The sequence below is a fragment of the Narcine bancroftii genome, chromosome 4, assembly GCF_036971445.1.
Source record: "Narcine bancroftii isolate sNarBan1 chromosome 4, sNarBan1.hap1, whole genome shotgun sequence".
Taxonomy (NCBI): Eukaryota; Metazoa; Chordata; class Chondrichthyes; order Torpediniformes; family Narcinidae; genus Narcine; species Narcine bancroftii.
The window spans coordinates 276,253,895-276,281,633 of record NC_091472.1 but is presented as its reverse complement, the minus strand read 5'-3'; the positions used below and the strand labels follow the sequence as shown (position 1 = coordinate 276,281,633).

General features: G+C 38.7%; 1 protein-coding gene and 1 long non-coding RNA gene across 15 annotated transcripts in view; one reads left to right on the top strand and one right to left on the bottom strand.

The window, feature by feature from the left end:
• Positions 1 to 27,739, bottom strand: part of LOC138761991 (low-density lipoprotein receptor-related protein 1-like) — a 1,165,126-nt gene that overhangs the window by 677,641 nt on the left and 459,746 nt on the right. For all 14 annotated transcript variants that reach the window (XR_011356692.1, XM_069935089.1, XM_069935091.1 and 11 more), the window contains 3 exons: positions 23,028 to 23,108; positions 20,020 to 20,187; positions 11,737 to 11,919 (listed from right to left, as the gene is read on the bottom strand). Coding sequence is in view for 13 of the 14 variants with exons in the window: in XM_069935089.1 (XP_069791190.1) it covers positions 11,737 to 11,919; positions 20,020 to 20,187; positions 23,028 to 23,108 (432 nt within the window). In the remaining variant the exon portion in view is untranslated. The remainder of the gene's footprint in view (positions 1 to 11,736; positions 11,920 to 20,019; positions 20,188 to 23,027; positions 23,109 to 27,739) is intronic.
• On the top strand, positions 3,009 to 27,494 carry LOC138761996 (uncharacterized). The gene is made up of 3 exons (XR_011356696.1): positions 3,009 to 3,117; positions 13,595 to 13,638; positions 24,870 to 27,494. It is a non-coding gene; the product is annotated as an uncharacterized lncRNA (long non-coding RNA).

Here is a 27,739-nt window from a genome sequence, read left to right as displayed (position 1 = left end):
CACTTACAAAGCAAATAATGACCTGGATAAGAAAGCAGGGCAAAAAAGATGGAACCATCAACCTGCTCTGAAACTAGTTGCAAAAATATCAGATTCAAAAAGATGTGATACCACTTTAAAAATAAAACGATTAAGCAGGCTCAGCATGGATTTATGAGAGGCAAGACCCATTTTACAAATATTCTTTGACCATGTATTTAGTTGAATAGATGAACAGCAATCATTGGACATTGTGCCTTTGAATTTTCATGTTTTTCACAAGCTCCTGAACAACCACACAAAACTGGAGAAAGTATACCTGTGTAGGAAGAGAGTTAATTCAGAAATACAAATCTCAGGTTGACCATTTGTGACCAGTGCTGCAGAGATCCGTGTTTGAACCTCAATAATTTACAGTCTGTAGAAGAAATTTGGATGAGGAGACTAACTGTAATATTTCCGAATGTTCTGGCCAAATGAAACCAAGTGGGAACATGAATAGGTGCAAGGATGCAAACATTCTTCAAGGGGATGTGGTCAAGCAAAGTGAGGAGGCAACAGCACAGTAGATGGAGTCAATTAAGGAAAAGTATGACATTATCCACTTCAGCAACACACACAAAAAAATTTGAGCACATTTTAAACAATGAAATATTAGAAATTTTAAAGTACAAAGGAAATGAGCTTCACATCACTGAAAGCTAATATGAATTTCCAACAATCAAAGAGAAAAGTTAATGTATATCGGATTTCTTTGGAAGAGGATTTGAGTGGAAGATTAATGATGATGACCACATCTGGAATGTTGTGCTCAATTTTGGACTCTTTACAAAAACAATAACATGTAATAACGGAGAGCACTGTAAATTTAAAAGACTACTCCTGGGATTATATAAACAGAAATACAACAGGCCTCTATTCTTTAGAATTTAAAAGAATGAACAAGCTGAAATGTGCAAAATTACTACTGCTCAACAAATTCAATATGGAGAGAATGTTTTCCTGACATTGTACTTCAGAACGAGTCACAGTCTCAAAGAAAGGAGCAGACCATGAAAACTTGAAATATGGAAACATTTCTTTGTTTGGTTCATTGGCTTAATATTTGGAATTACCTGTCTCAAAGGGCTGTTGTGGTTCAGTAACAGATTATACTCATGACAATAAAAGAGGAAACATACGATATAAGAATGACAAAATTATGTTGAGACAGAAGATCAGGCATGGTCTGATTCCATGGTGGAACAGGATTGAGGGGCCAAATAGCCCACTTTTGCTCCTATTTCTTATTTAAGCAACTTTCACAAATAAAGTGATTCACAAAGCTGTCTTAATGCCATTACAGGACAGAAACATAGTTTGTAGTAGTACATTTCCTGTTGTTGGTAATGTTAAACATGTAAGACATCTGTCTAACACTCGTGGCTACATTAATGCCTTTGATACACAATGCAAATTGTGATAATAACACATTTCAGAGGAACAAATGATATTTCATGAAACCCATTTACTAGTGTTATGTCATAAACTAGCAACAATGGAAATTCACCAAAACAATTACATCTTCAAAACAATATTTTTATTAATAACTATTACTAATATTTAATCTTGTTTAACTCTGAAATTAACCTCCCCCCAACCATGCACTACTTTATTTTTGGGTGGGGGGGAGATCTCCAACCATTACAGGTCAGGCACAATTCTGAAAAGTCTATTTCAAAGTTCAGGGTTAAAAACCTTTTGTGTTGTAATTCAATCTTTAAACAGTTGTTCAAAAGTAATTATGTGGAAGGTGAAGCACCAAGTCATCAGACTTCTCAAAACTCACAAATTCTTCTTGAGTTGCTTTTAGAGGAAGGTTTCATCATATGAATGATTTGTTCCAAAATTCCCTTCACATGTGTGGAGATTATGGAGTTTGTGATTCCCGTGATGATTTTACAAACCCAAGGGTTTTAGACAAAGTAATCATTAGAATGGTTATGATCCAACTACAAGAATGATCTTACTTTCTTTTACCCAGATATGGGTTAGTCAAAAGTGACCATCACAATAGCCACAGCAGCACTATTCTCTCTCTTGAAAAAAGAGGTCAAGTGACCATCTTCTTCAAAGCCACTTTAATTCAGTGACCCTCCCCTGACAAGGAGAACACAATAGCAGTATTTGTTGTAGAATGTTAATTAATTTCTGACTTCAGATGAAACTGGTTCATAATACTAAAGATGCTTTCTTGGTAGCATAATCACATAGCTTGCTTTGATCACTACTGATCCTTTTTAGCTTTCATTTTCCCAAAACCATGACTCATCTAGCAAATGGCCTCCTGTTTGACCAGATGACTTTCTGTTTAAACGGATGTCTTTTTGACAGACATCCATTGTTTCAAACTTTCAATGGGGCAATAGCTTTTTTTTAATGGCTTCCAAATGAACAATAATAATCTGCTCACTGCTTCTACTTGATGGAGCCTCTGCGTCTGCTAACACAAAGTGTTATGTGTGTTTCCCCATTTCCAAACCCACAAAGTAACTTCACTAAAATGTGTGTGTGTGTGTGTGTGTGTGTGTGTGTGTGTGTGTGTGTGTGTGTGTGTGTGTGTGTGTGTGTGTGTGTGTGTGTGTGTGTGGTTATATCATAACCTGAATAATAAGTTTAATTTTGTAACACTAGTGTTAAACCAAGAGCATGAAATTAATCACCCTAAAAATGAAATTATTCATAACTTGGATTATTTTAAATATTTTGCTTCCGCATATTTGACTCATGCAGCTCAATATTAAAAGAATTACATTTGGTTGGAAATTTTGGTCCCTTGTTAATTTACTCTTTCATAATTAGTATCCAATGTATGTGTCTTGTATGCTTGAAATTTTGCTTGCTGATCAGACAGGAAGGTGTTAAGTTGTACCAGTGGATAAATTATATTGCTTCACCTTGGTAACTGGATCGTGTGATTGGCACATAGCCATGTTGCCATGGATTCCTAAACCTTTTGTCATTAATCTCTTGATCTTGTGACTAAATGGGACAGCTGGCAACAGACTTTGTGCAGAGAATAGTTTAATTTTGCAGTTAATGAAACTAGAAGTTAGAAAGATCGAAAATAATGTCAGAGCAACTAGACCCAAATGAAAGGTAAGAAAAGCTTATACAATCTGGTAGAACCAGCCTTGTTCAGCTGTTAGCTATAGGATTTGATCAAACTAAAAAAAGATACATGAGAAAACTGTACGAGTGTGACCGTAAAGAAACAATGTGCCGATTACTTGAGCACTGATTTCAAAATCTGAATTTCAGAATTTGAATAGCAACATGCTGCTGAAGTGAAGTTCTAGTCAGAATGCTGCAGTGATTTGCTTAATCTTCAGGGACATTCGATGGAAGTGGAGCAATTCTCCTCTGGCCCTAATAATATTGATCAGCACACTCCATATCTGGATTTGTGCATGGCATCAGCATATTTTGACAAATTCTAGAAATTTATATACTTGCTGCTTTAATTATGCACTTGTGCATAAACCTCCTTTCATTGTATAAAATTCATATGTATTTTCACTCGTGAGGCAGCAGTTTACTGAAGAGCAGAGCCTAGAAGTTGCTGTCAATGTTAAATACTTCCCTCATTTTCAATCAAAAATGAAAAAAACAGATTTTTATTTTTGTCATGAAGATATTTATGTGTTTTTAAGCAGTCTATTCCGATGCCAGCAAAATTAAATATGAAACATAACATTAGAGAACAAAAGGAGAAGTAGATTTTGGACTAAAGGCATCGAGGAATTATTTGGCTTAATTTGAATGATTGATGCCTCTTATAAAAGGCACTTCTGCTTCACTCAAAAATACTCTTAATGACTGGTGCTGATGCCAGGGCTATCCACTTAAGACTTTTAAGTGGCCTTTCACCAACCAATTAAAGGATGAAAATTTAGTTCCTCATTCTGTACAAACACAAAGGAAATTATTTCTAACCATTTTGTTCTGCCCAGAATTATAAGAGACACATGATGAAATGGGCGAATTATTCTAATCACTCAGGAGGAATCGAAACAAGATACATCAGCTCTCCACAAGTTTCAGGAATAATTAATAGCCCATGTAGTCAAGAGACCTATTGTCTACAATATATTCCTCCTGCAAAGCTTGAAACCCAACAGTATGAACATCCCATTGTATCATGCATCAGTAACCCAACCTACTGTTTCCATAATTTTCACCCCTTCCTCTCTCTCCACTTCACCACTCTCTTTCCAATACCCTATGATCTTTTGGCCCTTCCACAGGTTCCTTTCCCTTTCACATACTCAATGTCACACCCTTTTTACTTCAGTCTCAATAAAGTGAACCCAATAAACTGAACCCAAAATGCTGACTGATTAAACTGGACAACAAAGATTGAGCTTCCGGAATACCTTTGGATGTATTTTATGGATGTTGGGCTGCGGATTACAAAAGTCACCTGAAAAATTTCCTATCACATATCTTTTAACAAAAAACAACCAATGTTATGATATTTTAAGTCTACAAGAATATTTCTCTCAAAGAAAGCTGTTTTGGTCAGTCCAAACATGTCTAAGAATGCACTCGGAGCACATACTATGCAAATGTTGTCTTAGGCATGGGCATGCTTAGTCAGAATAGATGCAGACAGGCTATAAAAGCAGTTCATTACATTGATATCAATTAAAGACATGTTGCTCCCCATGTTATTCAGGCAATAGCAGAGTGAGTGTCCCTAGGAAGAGTATTTATTGTCTTCAGGACGATTCAATACAGCAGAAATGGTTTATCAGTGTTGCAAAAGCTGGGACCCATTCTGATGCATTTGCAGTGAGTATACACTTAATGCTAAATTCAATACAAGACAATTTAATGTTTCTCCAATTTCCTACGTGATACAGCAAATCTCTTGGTGCCTGCCACAATGACCACCGCCAGTGGGCTGATATCGCCTCAAACCATACATCTTGGCGCCTCACAGTTTGGCGGGCAGCAACCTCCTTTGAAGAAGACCACAGAGCCCACCTCACTGACAAAAGGCAAAGGAGGAAAAACCCAACACCCAACCCCAACCAACCAATTTTCCCCTGCAACCGCTGCAACCGTGTCTGCCTGTCCCGCATCGGACTTGTCAGCCACAAACGAGCCTGCAGCTGACGTGGACTTTTACCCCCTCCATAAATCTTCGTCCGCGAAGCCAAGCCAAAGAAAGAGCATATATTTACAACAAGGAATAAGAAAGAAGATCTGAAGCCAACAGTAAACATTCAGTGTACATTTGGGAATTATGATAAACAACCAAGCTGTTCACAAAAATAATTTCAGATTTGCTGTCTTCTTTTCTTCTTTCCAAGTATGTTCAAACTCCATTATCTTTTAATTTCTCACCATTGAAACAAATTTCCACTCTGCTCTCTTTTCTATCAAAGTCTATTAACCAAACTTTTGCCACATTATGTTCCATTAGCCATAGGATTTCCCATTTACTTGCACTGTAGCCCCCCCAAATTATTTCCATCTGCTTCTCAGACACCACAGACTTTGATACATCGAACTCAAACTCCTTATCCAAATCAATGAAATAGATTGTGAACCTCTCAGAACCATTAGCCTTTGCCTTTTAGCGCCAAATACACCCTTAATTCTACTCGTGTTTTTGTCTGTTAACTAATACTCAAGCAACACTTCGTTTGGCGAGGCTAGTCCACCACTCATTTTGGATCTCCCGGAGTTTGCGCTGAAGATGGCTGCATGCGCGACGGAAGGCTTGTTTCTTCTCTGGACAGGACGGCTTTGTAAGGTGAGCCTGGTGGGCAGCTCGCTTCTTTGCCAGCAGCTCCTGGATTTCCTGGCTGTTTTCGTCAAACCAGTCCTTGTTTTTCCTGGAGGAGAAGCCCAGTACCTCTTCAGTGGATTGCAGTATGGTAGTCTTCAACTGATCCCAGAGGGTTTCAGGGGACGGGTCCGTGAGGCGGGTTGCAACGTCGAGCTTTGCTTTGAGGTTTGCCTGGAAGTTTCCTCTCGCTTCGTCTGACTGCAGGTTTCCAACATTGAACCTCTTTCTGGGGGCTTTATTGTTCCTGGGCTTTAGCTTGAAGTGAAGGTTGAGCTTGCAGCGAACCAGCCGGTGGTCAGTGTGGCATTCCGCGCTAGGCATGACCCTGGTGTGGAGCACATCTTGTTTGTCACTTTCTCGCACCAGGATGTAGTCCAGGAGGTGCCAGTGTTTGGATCGGGGATGCATCCAGGTGGTCTTAAGGCTGTCCCTCTGCTGAAAAAGGGTGTTTGTAATGACAAGTCGCTGTTCTGCGCAGAGCTCCAACAGGAGGCGCCCATTGCCGTTGCACTTGCCGACGCCATGCTTGCCCAGGATTCCTGGCCAGGTTTCTGAGTCTTTGACGACACGAGCGTTGAAGTCGCCCAGGATGACAACCTTGTCGGCTGTAGGGGTACGTTGGACTAGCCTCGCCAAACGAACCCAGCTCAGCGCGGACATTGGCGACTTCAGGGGTTTCTACGAGGCTCTAAAGGCTGTGTACGGCCCCTCACCCCAAGTCCAAAGCCCGCTGCGCAGCTCAGACGGCAAAGTCCTCCTCAGCGACAAGATCTCCATCCTCAACCGATGGTCAGAACACTTCCAATCTCTTTTCAGTGCCAACCGCTCAGTCCAAGATTCCGCCCTGCTCCAGCTCCCTCAACAGCCCCTAAGGCTAGAGCTGGATGAGGTTCCCACCCTGGATGAGACATATAAGGCAATCGAACAACTGAAAAGTGGCAAAGCAGCAGGTATGGATGGAATCCCCCCAGAAGTCTGGAAGGCTGGCGGCAAAACTCTGCATGCCAAACTGCATGAGTTTTTCAAGCTTTGTTGGGACCAAGGTAAACTGCCTCAGGATCTTCGTGATGCCACCATCATCACCCTGTACAAAAACAAAGGCAAGAAATCAGACTGCTCAAACTACAGGGGAATCACGTTGCTCTCCATTGCAGGCAAAATCTTCGCTAGGGTTCTACTAAATAGAATAATACCTAGTGTCGCCGAGAATATTCTCCCAGAATCACAGTGCGGCTTTCGCGCAAACAGAGGAACCACTGACATGGTCTTTGCCCTCAGACAGCTCCAAGAAAAGTGCAGAGAACAAAACAAAGGACTCTACATCACCTTTGTTGACCTCACCAAAGCCTTCGACACCGTGAGCAGGAAAGGGCTTTGGCAAATACTAGAGCGCATCGGATGTCCCCCAAAGTTCCTCAACATGATTATCCAACTGCACGAAAACCAACAAGGTCGGGTCAGATACAGCAATGAGCTCTCTGAACCCTTCTCCATTAACAATGGCGTGAAGCAAGGCTGTGTTCTCGCACCAACCCTCTTTTCAATCTTCTTCAGCATGATGCTGAACCAAGCCATGAAAGACCCCAACAATGAAGACGCTGTTTACATCCGGTACCGCACGGATGGCAGTCTCTTCAATCTGAGGCGCCTGCAAGCTCACACCAAGACACAAGAGAAACTTGTCCGTGAACTACTCTTTGCAGATGATGCCGCTTTAGTTGCCCATTCAGAGCCAGCTCTTCAGCGCTTGACGTCCTGCTTTGCGGAAACTGCCAAAATGTTTGGCCTGGAATTCAGCCTGAAGAAAACTGAGGTCCTCCATCAGCCAGCTCCCCACCATGACTACCAGCTCCCCCACATCTCCATCGGGCACACAAAACTCAAAACGGTCAACCAGTTTACCTATCTCGGCTGCACCATTTCATCAGATGCAAGGATCGACAATGAGATAGACAACAGACTCGCCAAGGCAAATAGCGCCTTTGGAAGACTACACAAAAGAGTCTGGAAAAACAACCAACTGAAAAACCTCACAAAGATAAGCGTATACAGAGCCGTTGTCATACCCACACTCCTGTTCGGCTCCGAATCATGGGTCCTCTACCGGCACCACCTACGGCTCCTAGTACGCTTCCACCAGCGTTGTCTCCGCTCCATCCTCAACATCCATTGGAGCGCTTACACCCCTAACGTCGAAGTACTCGAGATGGCAGAGGTCGACAGCATCGAGTCCACGCTGCTGAAGATCCAGCTGCGCTGGATGGGTCACATCTCCAGAATGGAGGACCATCGCCTTCCCAAGATCGTGTTATATGGCAAGCTCTCCACTGGCCACCGTGACAGAGGTGCACCAAAGAAAAGGTACAAGGACTGCCTAAAGAAATCTCTTGGTGCCTGCCACATTGACCACCGCCAGTGGGCTGATAACGCCTCAAACCGTGCATCTTGGTGCCTCACAGTTTGGCGGGCAGCAACCTCCTTTGAAGAAGACCGCAGAGCCCACCTCACTGACAAAAGGCAAAGGAGGAAAAACCCAACACCCAACCCCAACCAACCAATTTTCCCTTGCAACCGCTGCAATCGTGTCTGCCTGTCCCGCATCGGACTTGTCAGCCACAAACGAGCCTGCAGCTGACGTGGACTTTTTACCCCCTCCATAAATCTTCGTCCGCGAAGCCAAGCCAAAGAATACTCAAGCAACACTTATTCTATTCATCACCTTAATTTTGTTCACAAAAATAAATAGCAAAGCAACAGAAGTAAATATTTTTAAAAAGTCTTGTTGGCCACAACTAATACCTCAATAATGTCTCAAAACCAATTTCATGTTATACCTTACAAGAAAATATTCATTGCCACTTGCTCACCATTAGGTGAAAAGTGTTTTCGCTTTAAAAATATTGGAACTCAGTGGCATTTGAATGTATGGTTAATGTATAATTCTGTATTCATTTCTCAAAAATGTCCAATTTCTGTTGCGCACTGACTTCATGATGCACCTCTGTGGACCTGTTCTTGTACTATTTCACTGTGACAAGTTCAAGCAAGTCTACACCTACCCTACTTATCACTCAACACAATCAATTTGACAGTGGATTTAGCCAGTTGTCCATCCACATCATGTAGTGGCATGGTTTCACAAATCAATTTCGTGGATACACAAGAATACTGACAATGGCCAGTTGTAGCTCTTTTTAAAAAAAATTAATGCTCTTTTTTAATTCAACTTAAAATATCTTTGTCAAAAAGACAAAATAACTGCAGATGCTCCAAGTCTGAAATAGAAACAGAAAATTCAAGAAATACTCAGTAGGTCAAACTACATCAATGAACAGAGGAACTGAGTTAAAACTCAATATCCACAGCCTCAGAATTTAAACATTCTCAGTTGCAGAGCCAGGAAGGAGTGAAATCAGAGGGCTCTCTGTGAGTGAATAGAAACAATTAATTCTCTGCGACTTAAAATATGTTTGATTCATAACTTATTCCAGACATGATCAGCAGTTTTCATCCAAAATTATTAACGTTGTTCCCCTCCTCACAGATGCTACATGACCAATTCCTGTTTTTTTTTGAATTGTACACAAAAAAGGTTCTCCAAGAAAAAGTTGGAAATAAGTCAAAATATTTAACAAATTAACATTCAAGACCAATTAATTCTTTGAGTTCTGACAGGTTCTTCAGCATCAATTCCATTCACCACCTTGATTGTAATTTTGAAGCTGACAGCATTTAACCTTGTTATATCTTGTTGAGCTTGAGATGAACATCAAGCTCAATAATGAGTTATTACCAATGGCAATAAAATTCATCAGCCTTTCTCTCTACCAGCAGGAATTGGAAACTGCTTTTAAAAGTCAAGGCCTTAAGATCAGCACTAAACCCAGGGATACTACACACAGCAGTAATCACTGATCTGAATACTTCATATGGTTTCAAAGGCAGGAGTCTCAAAGCGCTGACAAGTATCACCAATATTGTCTTTGCATCAAGCAAAACACCAAAAAATCCAGAGATCTTTCTTCTAAGTAATATAAGAAGTAAAGAATTAGGTCTCAAACTGGATAAAGTGCAAAAAAGATTTATTATGATAGCCTTAGCTGTAGCAAAAAAATGTATAATGTCAACTTGGAAATCAGAAGAGCCTGAGAGTACAGCAATGGTGCATGGAAATTAATATATGTATTCTATTGGAAAAAATAACATCACATTATTTGAACAAATTTGGGAACCGTACATGGAACACAACAGAGAGGGCCTACCGTGGACCTCCACCCCCTAAAATGATAGAATGAGAAGAAGATGTGTGTAAAAGTAGAATGCATGATTTTCTTGTTTATTTTCATTGTGTGATGACATTGTTTAATGGGTTTATTGTATTGTATATGTTGAATGTTTAATGGGTTTGGAGGGGGTGGGAAGAAGGGAGGAAAGGGAGGGGGAAAAAGGGGAGAAAATGACACTGTGTATATTCAAGAGGGAAATGTTTGTGTGTATTTTGATTAATATGGTTCATAGTGTGAATAATTAAAAAACCTTCAAATTCAATAGCCAGATAATTATCTGTTATCTGTCAACATTCCCTTGAGAGATGTCCAAATTATATGTAGACATGTCCAGTTGATGGGACCAAACATTCCCATGCCAAACCCCAGATTCTAAATGCAGACACTGCATTTTGAGGATCATAAGGGCAAAAGATTACAAACAGAAGAGAGACAATATTTTAAAGGGTGTTAAAAATGTCTTGTCCAATCTAGCTCCTGGGGAATCCCTGGCCTGTGAATGATTAAAAGGCACTGAGGACCTTATGTTTCTTCATAGAGAATAAGTAGAATTCCTGCAATAAAAGCAGAAGGTTCAGATCACCTTCCAGATAGCTCAGCTATCCACCTCATCAAATACCCTCGACCACCTGCAGCAAGTTGTGGAGACCCACATTGCCCTATCAGTCACCACTGGTATCAGTCACGTCAGGAAGCAGTCACGTCAGGAAGCAGTCACGTCAGGAAGCAGTCACGTCAGGAAGCAGTCACGTCAGGAAGCAGTCACGTCAGGAAGCAGTCACGTCAGGAAGCAGTCACGTCAGGAAGCAGTCACGTCAGGAAGCAGTCACGTCAGGAAGCAGTCACGTCAGGAAGCAGTCACGTCAGGAAGCAGTCACGTCAGGAAGGAAGGCAGCCTTGACTGTCAGGGAAAACTACAGAAGATGAAACAAACACCTCCAAGATCATTTACTTCTCCCTCTTCAACTTTCCCTTAGTTCACCCCAATTCTACAATCTGATTATTTTAATACCACACTTGCATTCTTCCTATTTATTTCGTCTGGCATTGTCTGTCATTCCCTTTTTTTTTAAAATCCTGTGCCAATGAATGTATTTCATTTAACTTAAATCCTCCTGCAGCTCCACCAGTTCCTCCAGCTCGTCCTTGGTCAGAATACCAACTCTTCTAACATTATGCACAAAAGCAGAAATGATGAAGAACTCGACCAGACAAGCAGCATCCGTTGAGTGACCAGAATCCAAAATTAGATTTCATTGAACAGTCTCCTTCACTTTACGATTAATGGCAGCTTTTTCACTGGCTATTGTGCCACTTCTTTCTTGCTAAAGTCCTTTAATACCCCAAGTGATAAAAGAAATTCGGAGGGACACAGGTTCCATAGATAAAAATAGCCATGTAGCATTTGGGGTTGACCCACTTGATTGAGATTGTAGCTCTGAAAACCAACTTGTTTTGCAATATTATTGGGCATTTCCATTGGATATTCTTCCAATGTCAATGAATTTCTCTTGTAACATAGTTGGGAATATTGATTTTCCAAAGATGCTACTGAAAAGCGAATTATTATTGAAACAAATTAGCAGCACATTTATTCTGGTGTGATGCATAGTCTATGAACATTAATCATACCTGTATCTTCACAGCTAAACTCAGAATGGGAGTTACAGATTCTTGTATTTCCACCACAGTTGTTCTCATCACTGCCATCTTCACAATCCCAGTCTCCGTCACAATGCCATCGTAATGGAATACAATTACCATCCATGTAACACTGAAATTGCTTTCTGTGACAAATATCTGGCGACCTACTGGCTGGAGGGACAAAAGAAACAATATGTCTGTTTAAAAAAAAATGAAATCACCTTGGAACTTATATTAATTGTATTTTATCCAGTATTACATCATTTACAATGCTCCAGAAAACTTTGCCTGTCTGCTATTTGTAAACATATTTGGCATTCTGTCAATCTGTTCAGGTTCATACAAGAGGGCATTTTTTTGTTTGAATATTTTATTTTAGTTTTCACCCTTACAAAATCTAATAAACAAAGCCACCCATGTACATATGCATACTCAAAGTCCATATTTGTCCCCATCCACACCCCCCCCCCCACCTACACCCACAATGCCATTCAAAGTAAAACACTCAAAAGAAAGGACCTGAAAAAAAAACAGGACGGTTATTTTAAAATAGAATGATTCAATAGTTGGTCATGATAGTGTTTAAATATTAATAGTTTACTTTAAATTAAATCTAAATTAAACTGGATTAAACATACAGATGAAAAAAAAGTCAACAAGCTGACGGAACAGAATACTTTGCCATTTAAATGTATTACAAAGAGGGACCATCAAACATTGAAGGGAAAGATTGTCATCTGGGAAAGATCTAGTTTTAGTGTTTAACCCTGCAGTGGTTGATTTGACAAGGTGCTGAAATAAGATAGAAGCCCATGATAATTTCAACTACGATTGGCTCATTGTCAGAAGGCCAAGAGTGGATTAAAGGGGCTTTTCTGGCTAGTTTCTGGTAACTAGAGGTATTCCGCAGTGGTCGGTGTAGGCTCACTACTGCTTGTTTTATGTAAATACTTTGGCTGATAGAATTGATTGCTTTGTGGCCAGGTTTGTGGAAGATATGAAGAAGAATGGAGGGGCATGCAGAGTTGAGGAAGCAGGGAATCTGCAGATGGACTTGGAGAGGTTGAGAAAATGGCCATAGATGTGGCAGTTGGATAGGGAAGTATATGGCTATATGCTTTGGAAGAATGAATAAAGAAGTAGGCTATTTTCTAAATGGAAAGAAAATTCAGAAAGTGGAGGTCCAAAGGGACTTGAGGGTCCTAAAGTTTAGCTTGCAGTTTGAGAGAGTAATAAGGAACATAAATGCAATCACAGCATTCATTTTGAGAGGACTAGAATATAAAAATGATAATGCAAGGCAAAGTCTTTATATGGAATTAATCAGATCATATTTGGAGTATTCTGAGCAGCTTTGGGCCCCATATCTTTGAAAAGGTATGCTGACAATGGAGAAGGTCCAAGAGGTTTACAAGAATTATTACAGGAATTAGAGGGTTAACATAGAAGGAACATTTGATGGCTCTATGCCTCCCACTCGCTGGAGGTTAGATGGATGAGGGGGGAATCTCATTTATCCAACTAAATATTGAAAGGACTGAATAGAGTAGATCTGGAGAAGATGATCCAGGAGTGACCATAGGGCACAAGTTCAGAATTAAAGGACATACCTTTAGAACAGAGGAGACATTTCTTTAGCCAGAGAGTCCTGAATCTACATACAGCTGTGGAGGTCAAATCACTGGATATATTTAAACGGAGGTTGAAAGGTTCTTGATTAGTAGTGGCATGATTGGTTACAGAGAGAAAGGGGTAGAAAAGAAGAATAGCAAGATTCAAATGGTCGAGTCGACTTGATGGACCAAATTGCCTAATTCTTCTCTCCTGGTCTTATGTATTACAACAGATGAATGACAGATAAAATCACAGTGAAGAATATTCAGAAACAAGGTAGGTAAGGGTAATTTTGTTTCTGAAAGGAATAGTAGAAATATCATTTAACACAGGAAAGGCTAGTTATAACATATCTCAGAGGAACGTTTAGTTAATAATAATGAAAAATATACTTTAATTAAGTGGAAACATTGTAATAGCAAGTGAAGAGGGGAGACAAGAACAGATTGCACTTAAATTGAACCATAAAACAGTGTCTAAATATATAAAGCATTAGTGAGTCAGGAGCAAAAATGTTCAGTCTAATGAAGACCCACAGGAAAAGCTTCCTAAGGATACAGGGGACATGACTCAAGTATTGAATGAGTGCTCTTCAAATGCTTTCATTGTGGAAGCTTTGACAGCTATGTGAGGAGTACAGTAATAAAAAAAAAGTTAGGGTAATGGAGTAAAGTTTTAATAAAAGTAATTACCAATCCATACATAAAGTATCTCAAGTTACTTGAAGTGAAAGGGAGAACACTAATTATAGTCCCTTATTAAATGTTCATTGGATGCAAGAATAATGGAAAAGGTCTGGAGGTTTATTGATATTGGACTATTAGTCAAGAAAGGGAAGAAATTCTGAACAAATTCATTTTCAGCAAAGGTGGGGAAATTATTAATCTTATCAGGATCAAATTAAAATTTTAATTGAGTAAATTATTGACTGAATAATTAAAGAGAGGAAACTCATTGTGGATTCTTTGGATCAAAATAGTACCCAACTAATTGATGTATTTCTTAGGATAGGTAGGAAGATAGAGATCAAGATGGATTAGTTAATATAGTTTACACAGATTTCCAAAAGACATTTTAACAAGTACCATGCAAAAGACTTATGCAAAATATAGAAAGGAATAGTGGTAAGGACCAATAGGAGACACAAGAGACTGTAGATGCTGGAAACAAGAGCAAAATAAATCAAACTGCTGAAGTAATTCAATGGGTCAAGCAACATCCATGGAGGGATATTGACGGTTGATGTTTCCGGTTGAAACCCTGCTTCAGCACTGAAATAGGAGGAAGAAGACAGAGATCATTGAAAGAGGCAAGGCAGAATAATCAGTGGGTGCACGTGGACCAAGGATGGATGAAGAATGACAGTCAGATGGTAGAGCAGGAGGGACAGAGTGGCAAGACAAAAGACTATCAAATTGGCTCAAAGGAAGACAGCATATAGAGAGGTAATTGTGTTTTTGTAGACATTGAAGTAAAAGGTGGTGACTTGCTTAAGTTTAGTTTTGAATCCCTCATTTTTCATAATAATCTCCAGCAATAATCCTGGCCATGTCTGTTACCCCTACATTTATAAAACAAAGATAAACTTGTAGTTGATGCTCCAACAGATGACACATTTTGCCAATGACATCTTTCTGCAAGAACAGAAATCATATTGGTTGTTCCTCAGTGAGATTCAGAGGCGGGAATTGTTTCAGCCTCTTGCATTGGAGCATTTTGTTTTCTGCTCATCCTCCATCACTTTCCAGCATCTTGTCTTGTTCCACATACCTTCTTCCCATTCTCCCATCGATCTTGTCCCCCAAAGGAAAAGTCTATTTATGTGAAAAAATGTGGTGACAATGGGATATTTAACAATCCTGATTCCACCAAAAGAAACCTTCAGTATCTACTGTAGTTCACCTTTGATCATAGCAAGTCCTGCAAGAAGAATACAGCCATCAACCAACCCCCAACTGATGGACAAATTCTGTAAATAAATTGGTGTGACAGTCGAGGCTTGTGAGTTATCTGCTACCTGGTATGTGTTCAGCCATTTGTGATGAAGAAGCAGTACTGAGCTCAAAAACTAGTATTAACATCATAAAATCAGCCATCTGTGATATTTGACATGTGATCTGCCAACTTAGCATACTTCTAACAGACATTGAATACTAACAAGATAATGGTAACATTGATGTCTTGACTGGGTTGACTTGTGTGGCGTGGTTAGTTCAGATTTAGTGCAATCCTATTACAATGCAAGCGACCTGGGTACGAATCCAGTGCTGTCTGTAAGGAGTTTGTTTGTTCTCCCTGTGTCTATGTGGGTTTCCTCTGGGCATTTTGATTTCCTCCCAGCCTGAAAAATGGGCAGGGTTTGTAGGTTAATTGAGTATTTGTGCAGCATGTGCGTTTGGGTTGAATGGCCTGTTATCTTTCCGTACATCTACATTTTAAGCAAAAAAAAAACAAATTAATTTAAAAATCAATAAATATGTGCAGATGACAAAAATTGGAGGTGTTGTGGACAGTGAAGAAGGGTTTCACAGGTTGCAGAGGGATCTGGACCAATTAGAAAAATGGGCTGCAAATGGCAGACTGAATTTAATCCAGACTAATATGGCTGTTACATTTTGGAAGGACAAACCAAGAGAGGACATACACAGTAAATGCCAGGGCACTGAGGATTGTTGAAGACAGGGGAATCTGGGAAACAGATATATAATTCCCTTAAAGTGGTGTCACAGGTAAATAGATTGTAAAGAGAGCTTTTAGCCCACTGGCCTTCATAAATCAAAGTACAGAGCATAGGAGTTGGGATGTTATAGTAAAGTTGTATAAGACTTTGATGAGGCTAAATTTGGAGTATTGTCTGCAGTTTTGGTCACCTAACTACAGGAAAGATATTAATAAGATTGAAAGAGTGCAGAGAAGATTTACTTGAATGTTGTCAAGACTTCAGGTTAAACAAGTTAGGACTTTATTACCTGGAGCATAGAAGAATGATGGGAGATGTGATGGAGGTTTTCAAAATTATGTTGGTATAGATACAATAAATGCAAGAGGCTTTTTCAGCTGAGGTTAGGTGAGATACAAAATACCAGACATGGATCAAGGGTAAAAGGGGAAAAGTTCAGGGGACCTTCATCACTTTGAGAGTGGTGAGTGTACTGAATAAGCTGCCAGATGAATTTTAACATTGAACTGGTACATCATGTTAAATCATGTTACATCATCATTATGGAGGGATACGGAAAAAGTGCAGATCAGTGGCACAAGGTAGAATAATAGTTTGACCCACACGAGAGGGGCAAAAAGAGCTTGTTTTCTGTGCTGTAATGTTCTATTTGGGTGCTCCAAGGATTTGTAGCATAGTCAAAAATGGGGAGTACTGAAATAAATTTTACTCGGTGTCAGTCGTCTTGACATTTTAAAATGTTGCAGAGATAGATAGGTAGCCCTGGTGTCTGATAAAGCCTGCGAGTTGATAAAGTGAGGTGAACACAGCTTCTCAGTTGTAAAGCACAGAAATGGAACCTTTGGCCCATTATGTTCGAGTCTTTACATGTTTATCAACAGATTATTCTAGAACTTTACAACACACTGATGATGCCTCCACTGGAGCACTGTGGACAAGTCTGAAGTTAGGTCAAGAAGTTCAATAGGTAGTCTGACTTAAATTTATATTTTTATTACACATGATAGAAGCCAATTTTGGTCATTGAAATCTGTGCCATCCAATTACTCCCAATCAACCTACAACCCCAACTGTCTTAAACCTGTCTATCTCTGGAGCATGGGAGGAACCCAAAGGAAACCCTCACAGACACTGGGTAACATGCAATCTCCTAACGGACAGCACCAGATTTGAATCAAGGTCACTGGTACTATAATCACAGTGTGCAAATGGCTATGCTCACTGGGACAGATACCAAAATGTAATTCAATCTGCTGTTCAAAGCCAAACTCAAGCTTGATGCTTCAATGTCCTCAGTAAGTCCAGCTGTGGGAGGATGGGAGATTCATTCCCCCCCACCCCCCCAACACCCCAGCTCAGGTTTTTTGCAACTGCTCCATCTAAAAATATTGTTAGAAGACTGAGTGGTTCGCACTATTTTATTACAACACCAGCAACCTGGGTTTGAATCCAACAGTCTCTGAAATGAGTTTGTACATTCTCCTCAATAACCTGCCTAGGTTTTCCCTGGGTGCTTGGGTTTCCTCCCATCCTGCAAAATGTACAGGACTAAAAGTCATTTGGATGTAATAGCTTGGCATGGGTTTCAATAGCCTGAATCGTCTTCTACCATGATGTAAATAAAAATGATGGTACAAGTGGATTCCATAAATATGTCAAAATGTGTTTTTGGTAATTGTTTGATGTGGAAGGATTAATGGGATTTTGGATTAAGGGGAGTATATTGTGCAAGAATCACTGCAGAGAGTTACATAGCCTTCTTCTATGCTTGTGCTTTCACAATTCTTCATCAAACAATACTTTGAAATGAATTCTCTGCAAATTAATGGAATACATCACTGGAGATCTGCATTTGAATACAGGAAAAAAAACGAATAATCCTAAAAATATGCATGCTGATATTTCTCAGGGCCAAACAAATAGATGTTGATTGCTGCACCCTTCAGACCTTTTGTGAACTTTACCAAAAACTATTGAGTTCTGCACTGGAGTACTGTTATATTATTGGATGGGTGTGTTTGAAACAAAATCTTCATTTTGGCTTTTGTTGTTACCCTATGGACTATATTCTCAAGCTATCGTAAAGACATTAGGACAACCTATGGCCCAGAGATTTGACTCCAGCTGTGTTATGAAGTTTTAAATAACCTCCATCAATGACTGAGCAAAGCTGGAAGCTAATGAAGCAGAGCAACACACAAGATGCAGTTGGATTGTCTTGTTTCATGCATTATGACAAAGTGCTTGCAAGAGCCTGCCTTAAATTTCATTTCACTTTCATATCTGACATATGGCCTCCCAGTTATTAGAATCAAAATGAGAATTATTCTTTAATATCTTACAAACTGTGTTCACACTGGCACCCCATCTTTCACAGCAGTACCTCACTAATAAACAAATATTCAATATTTCAAGAGTGGTATTTAGGATTTTTAAAATAAACTTGCTACTTTATAAAATACTATTCAGATATTTAAATCATGAAGAGAAAATGTTCACAAAATTGTATTTTTTCTGATATTTATTTTCACCGGCAAAATTTTCAAATTACACTATCCATATTCTCTGTAATCTGCAAAGATTATTATTAAAGTAAATTTGAGAAGAAAATATTCAATTTTATAAAGAATAGACTAATTATTTTTTAATAACTATTGATATTTTTTCAAGCACATAACACAAGGCAGATTTTAATATTCAGGGATAATATCAGAATTTATTTTCAACTGGCTGGTCAAGCATTAAACCTGGCACTGTTATTTAGCTGCTTGTTACCGAAACCATCTGTTTTTAATTTTCATTGATTTGAAACAAAGTAAACCAAGGTTTTTTTTTTAAATGTGGATGACTTATTTGTGGCATCAATTTTATGTAATGGTATCAAACTTAAAATGTTACAAAATTCGCAACATGGTGGTGAAATGCTTCTGAAAGGAAGCAAAACACAATGGCATTAAAGCATTAAAAAATAGCATTTTCAATGCTGATATAATATGAAATTATGATAAGAGACAATTTGAGAGTCATTTGAGAGCATGGACTTTCTATTGTAAAATATCTATGACTTGATACAACATACTAAATGCTAAAAATATGATATTAATATACTGAGGTCATGAACAATGACATGCTAGTGTTAAGAATCTGCAAGTTATTTGGTCAATATGCCAATTATTTCTCATTGCTTTTGAATATATATTCATTTTAATCTAATGTGGTGAACAGGAACTCTGTTAAAATGAGAAGGACCCAAGGTTACTTGCAAGTATGCAATTCCTACATCATCTTTTCCCCCCATTCACACACACTGTAAAACGTGAAATTGGAGCACTGGCAACTTTTATTATTATGAATTCATGCATTATGTGCATTTATAATGGACTCTTATCCATGAGGTATTATGGTAGTCTTAAGATAATAAAGGGATCAAAATGGCTTTTAAAATGGAACCAGTACAGTACAGCTTGCACTTTCCTGCATTTGATTGAGACTGGAGGGCTGATTTCATTTTGCATACTGAGTAGTTGATGTGTTTTTTTTTAAAAAGAGAACTATCCACACTCTTATTGATGTTTTGCAATCACATGTGAAGTTAAAGAGGCAGGTTTACATCTGTGTTATTATGCCCCTGGGCATTTTATAGATTTACTGCCATCCCTTGCCAATCTCAATAATTAGTCAAGCATCGAAGCTGTTTCTATGTTTCTTGTACATCAAAGCCTGCATTAGTGACACAGAATTGTACATTTGCATATCAGTCCAAAGAGACCCAAAGGAATTTTAGAGGAAGAATATACAGAACCAATACTTTGATCCTCCAAAATATATCTTGCATATCAGCTAGCCACACAATGTAGAAGTGCATTTTTTGAAAGGGAAGAACATGAATGTATTGTGTTGCAGAGAATATTTCTGGATGTTGCACTTTCCCGCGATATTGCAGCCTTTAAAATACACAAGCATCACCACTCACATACCTGGTTCAGTACAGTTTGCATTGGTTTCGTCACTGAAATCACCACAGTCATTATCCTCATCACAGATCCAGTGCTCAGGAATACAACGGCCATTGTTACATTTGAACTGTGTGTCAGAACAGGAAGGAGAACAGCCCACCTCATCACTCCCATCACCACAGTCATCGTCTGCAACAAATGCAACACAACTAAAAGTAAAAAAATCACAAACATTAACTCAATTTTAAGAGTTTTTAAAATCAAACATCAGATTTAACAAGGGCACTTCAATAATAGTGATGACTTTAATCTTGAAAAGACTGGTCAAAACACATTTGCAATGAAAATGTGGAAGATGAATTGGTGGCATGCATATAACTCTTCAATCCAGGAAGTGGATTTGCCAGCCAGAGGACAGGATATACTCACTTGAGTATTGAGCAACATTCATCATCTCATTGTGTGGGGAATTTTGGGAAAGAATGACCATAGAATAAAAGAATACTCCATTAAGATGAAAAGTGAAGCAGCTCAACCAGAATTGTGGTCTAAATTTAAAGAAAGAAAACTACACACATTCGATGAATACATTGGCTATGACAGGTCAAGGAACTTCATGAGGGATACAGCATGAGGAGTAGCAACAAACCATGGCTTCTCAAGGACAATTTTCAGTGCAAACTAAAGGCATATAAAGTTATCAAAAAGTATCAGGCCCAAGGACTGACAGAATTTAGAATTCAACAATAAAAAGGACAGAGTTAAATTAAGGCAAATTAAAAAAAAATGTATAAAGAAATTACATGTACTATTTCTAAATTGGTCAATGACAGAAATCGAGTAGAATTGTGAGGTGACAGGGAAACATTCAGTTGTATTGAGGATTAATAAAAACATACCATTACTTAGTAGACATACAACTCTTTTAGAGTTCAATTCTCAAAAGGCTTTACTAAATCTATAAGCTATCAATGTGGTTGGAGAGAAAGCATTAAAATAAAAGTTAATAGTTCCTGATGAGTTTTAGCTAAGTAACTTCTTGGAAATACAGCTGTCCAACTGTTGAAGGCATTTTTATAGGGTTTCCTATGGGAAGATCCAGGACTTCAAACAATGGTTAAAAAAATCATTGTGTTTCCATGCTAATTTGGTATGTGGCTTAATTGAAAATCTTGCATGTATTCTTCTTCTTGTACTACAAGCTCCAGAAACTTAAAACTAAAGAATTAATATATTTTTCCACAAAGCTATGGACACAAAGTAAGATCAATGAAACCCATCCAACCTGCATAGATAAATTTCAACAACATAATTACTTGGAGTCTCAAAATTGATGCATCTTTTCTCAATAAAAGAATATTCATGGCAAAATTGAGAGGTATGTTGCATCCAGGAATGTGCATCTGTTGCTTCTTTTTCCATTTTGGTTTGGTTAGGGTTAATATGAATTCCAAGACAAACCACCTACATTGAATTTACATTCTTTAATACTCAAATCCATCCACTGGCTTCCAATCTTGTGAATGTCAGCCAAGTACTGTTTATGGATTTTTATCACAATTTATTTCCCAATCCTTAGCTACAAATCATTACCAAGCATTAGATCAAAGAACATTGAGATTACAGCAGAATATAGCCCCTTTGACTCTCAATGTTGAGCTGACACATTAAAAAAAATACTAAACCCTCCCAACCTCATAACCCTCTATTTTTCTTCATGTCTAAGAGTCTCTTAAGTGCCCCTAAATGTTTCAACCTCGATCACTATCCCTGGCAAGGCATTCCAGCCACTCAACTCTGTGTGAAAAATGAACCCCTGACATCTCCCTTAAATGTCCCTCCCTTCACTTTGTATGTATGTCCTCTGGTGTTTGAAATTCCTGCCCTGGGAAAAAGGCACTGACTGTCCATGTTATCTATGCCTCTCAGAATCTTTCAAGTCTCCTCTGATCCTTCATTGCTCCAAAGAGATAAGTCTCAGCTCTGCTAACCTTGCCTCATAAGACTTGTTTTCCAATTCAGGTCACATCCTGGTAAATATCCTGTGCATATTTGCCATAGCCTCCACATCCTTCCTCTACTGAGATGACCAGAAATGAACACAATACTCTTAGTGTGGTCTCACTAGAGATTAGGATAGATGCAGCATGACCTCTTGACTCTAGAACTCAATCCTCCTTTTAATAAAGCCTAACATTACATAGGCCTTCATAACTATCCTGTCAACCTTTGTGGTGACTTTGATGGATGAATGGATTTGCACCCCAAGGTCCATCTGTTTATCCACACTCTTAAGTACTCAGCCTTCCAGTTTGACCTTTCAAAATGCATCACCTCACACTTTTCTGGATTGAATTTCATCTTCCACCTTTGAATGTATATTTCCAATTTACTTTTGTTAGTTCTTGCCTGATCCCATCATAATTAGCCTTCTCCAATTAAACACTTTTCCATTTTGCCTGCTTTATCCTTATCCATAGTTATGTTAGAGCTCAGAGAGTTGTGGTCACTCTCACCAAAATGCTCCCCCACCAAGAGGTCTGCCATCTGACCAGGTTCAATCTCCAGTATTAGAACCAGTATGCCCTCTCCTCTTGTCAACTGGTCCACATACTGTGTCAGGAATTCTTCTTGAATATACCTGACAAATTCAGCCCCATCTATCGCTCGCAGTCAGGAAGTACCAGTCAATAGTAGGGAAGTTGTAGTTTCCCATAATAACAACCCTTTAATTCCTCCAAAATCTGACTTCTTTTCTGCAAAACTATGTTAGAATTGCACTCTCATCCATTTCACAATTAATGTAACAAAGGATAATGAAGGTTAGAGTGTAAATTTTGATGATACAAAATTTGTTGTTGTCCCTTTTGACAAGCCCAAGAGGGAAAACATTACTTTACATCACAATACCCATCTGACAAAAAAAAGAGAGAAACAAAGATTCAGTCTCTAAAATAGGATGCATTAAACTCATCTTTTTCAGGCTTTCATTGGAAGGAACTAGTGAAGTCTCATTGCCATTATTTTACCTGAGTCACAGCGCCATTTAACTGTGATGCATCTTCCGTTATTGCAGGTGTACTGTAATAGGGGAGTGCAGGTCGGAAATGCTGTTGGAGAGAAAAGGATAAAATTATAATTATGACTTTGTCTGTCCAAATAGGATATAATCCAAAACTAAATTGGTTTCTTAAATTGACCATAATTTTCTTCCATTTCATGTTTTAAGCAGCTCATTTCAAATTACTTTTGTCACTGCTATTTGTTTTCTCAGACATAGGATTAGCATAAAAAAAATAAATTACTAAGGAATACAAGAACAACATTCTGTTGAAATAAAACAGGTATTTGAGTTCAAGTACTGTACATCGAAAGGTCTTTGCTATGTTTAACCTGTCACATTTTTTTTGCCTATTTGATATTGTATTCACTGCAAAGTGCCAGAAAAAGAGAGTTCATTCCCCTTTTATGTTTGGTGGTGTTGCTTGAGGGTTAAGTGCCAGATTGGACATTTTTTTTTAAGGGGCTACGACATCCCCTTTATCAACTTCAATTAACTTCCATTATATTTATTGAAGTAATATCAGTAGTTCTCCAAAAGTCTTTTCCCAATATCATGAAATATTAAAAATCTATTGAGAAAGATTGACAGGGCCTCAGTTTAAAATGAAAATGTTTTGTTATGTCTCAAACCAGAAACAATAGAAAACACAATTCAAAAGGGTTAGATTATAACTCGACATATATTAATGACTATTAACAAGAAAATGTCTTACAATTAACCACACTATAAGTATCTCCAGCAAATATACAGATATCTTATATTTATAAACTGTATTTCTGTGATAAACCCAGACAATTACAGTCTGTGTTCAATATTCAAAAAAGGAAAAATCCCCCAAAACCCCAGGTAAGTCAAGTCAGTCTGAAAATACAATCCACAGAATTCAATGTCAAAGTTCAATATCCAAGTTCAGTTCTTTAACTGATAACAAAGGAGATCATATTGAATGTTGGAAAGAGAAATGACTGATGTTGAGCTGCAGTAAACTGGCGAATCCTCACTTAAGAGGCATGTGCATTCACACAGCTCTCCAGCTGCCCTCTACTGCTCCAATTGCCATTCTGCCGTTCCCTGCTTCACAGGTGGATTTTTCCTCTGTTCTCAAAAGTTCCAAACAATTGACAAGTCAGCACTCAGCTGTACCACAAGTTGCACAGACTTCTTTGCCGAAATCCATCCTTTATTATGACAGTACACAGTCCAAAAGGTCAGTCCATTAGATGAGATTAATTGATCATTGGATTTGTTACTGCTGCCAACTAAAAAGAAAAAAAAGTGAAACGAAATTTAAACACTCTAGTCATCTTACAATGAGAAACTATGGCAAGGTACAGGCCACAATTTCCCCATCATTCCCCTCAGATGACAACAAAAAAAAATCAATTTTACTAGCCTTAATATCCATTGCCTCAGATAGATAATCTGACACCAGTTTTGACTGGCTGACTAGTATTTCATTCTATTTGGCACCTCTTAACTTTTATTTTCATCCCTCAAAGACCCAGAATGGCCACGAAATATTCTTATGTACCACTGTAAAATAGTCTGGAACTTTATGACCACTGCCAATACAAGAGCCGTGACAAGCTAAAATGAAATTTCTTCTTGATGCAAAATTGAATAAACATTAATCAACATTCTACTTTCAAATATATTCCTGCTTGCCTCGCAAACAGTCTCTGTGAGTCAATTTGGTAAGATTTATGACCCATGAAAATTATGAACTCAGACCTAAAATACAAATTTGTATTCCTCCCTATGCAATGCACAAAGAGAATATTTTACCAGGATTGTTTATTGTTTATAGATGCTGAAAAGACAACTCGATTGAGATTAACTGCAACCGACTCGAGAGAAGAAAAAGGCCACCCATTTAAGATGTGGATGAGAAGGAATGTCTTCCATCAGAGAAGAATTAATCTTTGGAATTCAACATTTGAAAGTTTGAACCTGGAACATAGAAATCTACAGCACCGCCTGGCTTTTAGATCCACAAACTTGTACCAATAACCTCATTTGTCAAGACCATAAGGCATGGGAGCAAAAATGAGTCACCCTGTCTTTCAATCATAAGTTGATTAATTTTCCCACTCAGTCCTACTCCCCAGCTTTCTTCCCATAAACTTTAATGTCTTGGCTAATTAAGAACCTACCAGTCTCCGTCTTAAATATACCCAATGACATGCCTTCCATAAAAATCTGTGGCAACAAATTCCAGAGATTCACCACTCTTTGGCTAAAGAAATTTCTCCACAGCTGTTTTTAGTGGACACTCGTTCATCCTGAAGTTGTGCCCTCTTGTCTAAGACTCTCAAACTATAAGAAACAACTTTTCTACAACAGCTATATCCCTAGCCTTCAACATTAAAATGATTTCAATGCAATTCCCCTTTCATTCTCATAAGTTCTAATGAGTACAGGCCAAGAGCCATTAAATGTTCCTCATATGATAACTCTTTATTTCCTGGAATCATCTTTGCAAACCTCCTTTGACCATCTCTAATATCAGCATATCCTTTCTTAAATGAGGAGCCAAAAACTGCTCATAATACTCCAAGTGAGGGATTACCAGTGCCTGACAAAGCCTCAGCATCCCTGCTCTTGCATTCTATTCCCTTTCGAATGAATTGCCCTAGTAATCTTCACCACCAATTCAACTGACAAGTTTACCTTCAGGGTATCCTGCAAAGATTTCCAGGTCCATTTGCATCTGAGAATTTTCAATTTTGTTCCCATTTAGAAAATAGTCTGCTCATTAATTTCTTCTACCAATGTGCATGCTGTATACTTTCTGACATTGTATTTTATTTGCTACTTTCCTGTCCATTCCCCAAAAATGTCCAAATCAATTTTCAGCTTTCAAATGTCTTCTACACTACTTGCTCCTCCATTTGTCTTGATATCATCTGCAAACTTGGCTGTCGCATTCATTCCAGAATCCAAATCATTGATATAAAACAAAAATAAGTGGCCCTAACTCTGACCCCTGCGGAACACTGCTCCAACCAGAATATGATCCCTGTATTCTTACTCTCTGCCTGAAAATCAACAAATACTCGACCCTGTTATACCGTGGCCTCTTATCTTAATAAGTAGCCTCATGTGTGGTACCTTGTCAAAGGCCTTCTGAAAATTCAAACACATATCAACTACCTCTTAATATAGTCTGCCTGCCACAGCTTCAAAGAATTCCAATTATGTTTGTCAAGCAAGATTTTCCTGAAGTAAACCATGCTGGCTTGTTATGTGCTTCCAAATACTCCATAACCACTTCCTAATCAATTGACTCTTGCAACTTCCCAAACACCAATGTTAGGCTAACAGGTCTATAATTTCCTTTCTGCTGCCTCCCTCCATTTTAATAGCAGGGTACCTTTACAATTTTCCAGTCCTCCAAAACCATGCTAGAATCTATTGATTACTGAAATATCATTACGAATGCCTCCACCATCTCCATAACTACTTTTGTTCAGATTGGATGGTGCAATTCATCAAGACTTACCTACCTTTGGACCATTCAGCTTTCTAAACACCTTCTCCCCTGCACTAACTTCCCACCCTGATTACCCTTTGACCAGTTTTCCACAGTGAAGACTGATATAAAATACTAATGTAGCGCCTCTTCTATCTCCTTGTCTCCCATTATTATTTCTCCAGAATAACATTTTTCATGGTCCTATCTTTTCTCTCACCTCTCTTTCACTCTGTCTTGAAGTTCTCTACTGTATCATCATCCATTTTTGTCTTTTTCGTTCAATGTTCTGTTCCCAAGTCTCTTATAAGATCCTGTTCTACATGCCTATGCTATCATTGCTGATAGGTTCTATGAACCTACCACTCTGTGATTGAAGAAATTACCTTTTATATCCTTCCTGTACTTACTCCCAAGCACCTGAAAATTATTACCCCTTATGTTAGCCATTTCAGCCCTGGGAGAAAGCCTCTGGCAATCCATACAATTAATGCCTCTCATCATCTTGTACACCTCTATCTATTCACCCCTCATCCTCTGTCACTTCAAGGAATAATTCCCAAGTTCACTCAACCTATCCTCATAAGACAGGCTCTCCAAACCAGGCAATATCATTGTAAATCTCATCTGCATCATCTCTTTAGCATCCAGGTCTTTCCTATAATGAGGAATCCAGAATTGTATACAATATTCCATTGGGTCTAACCAAGGTCTTTTATAGCTGTAACATGACATCACATCTCTTGAACTAGATCCACTGTTAACGAAGGCCTTCTAGTCAACACGATAAACACTGAAGAAACTGATTGTAGTGTAGGATGACTGTGATTGGCTGAGAGTGTAGCCACACCTACTGGCAGGTCTTAAAGGATTTCTCCTAGCCAGATCAGGTCATTCTGGACTGGTCGATCTACTTGCGATAGACTCCAGTCTTTTAGTTAATAAAAGCCTTGGTTTGGATCCACAAGTCTTTGGTTCTTTCGACGTGCACTACAGAAACCAAATCTGAGAATTTATAGAATTAGTCCAAAGCTGAACTAGACAGGCCTTTGGACTAAAGGGCAGTTAAGAGCTATGGAAACTACACAGGAAAGTGGAACTGATGTCAAGCTCAGATGAGACATGATCTTACTGAGAGACAGAGCAGGCCTGAGGGGGCTACAGAGACGGCTACCTTTTTCTTGTTCCAAGAGCATAGGTTAACA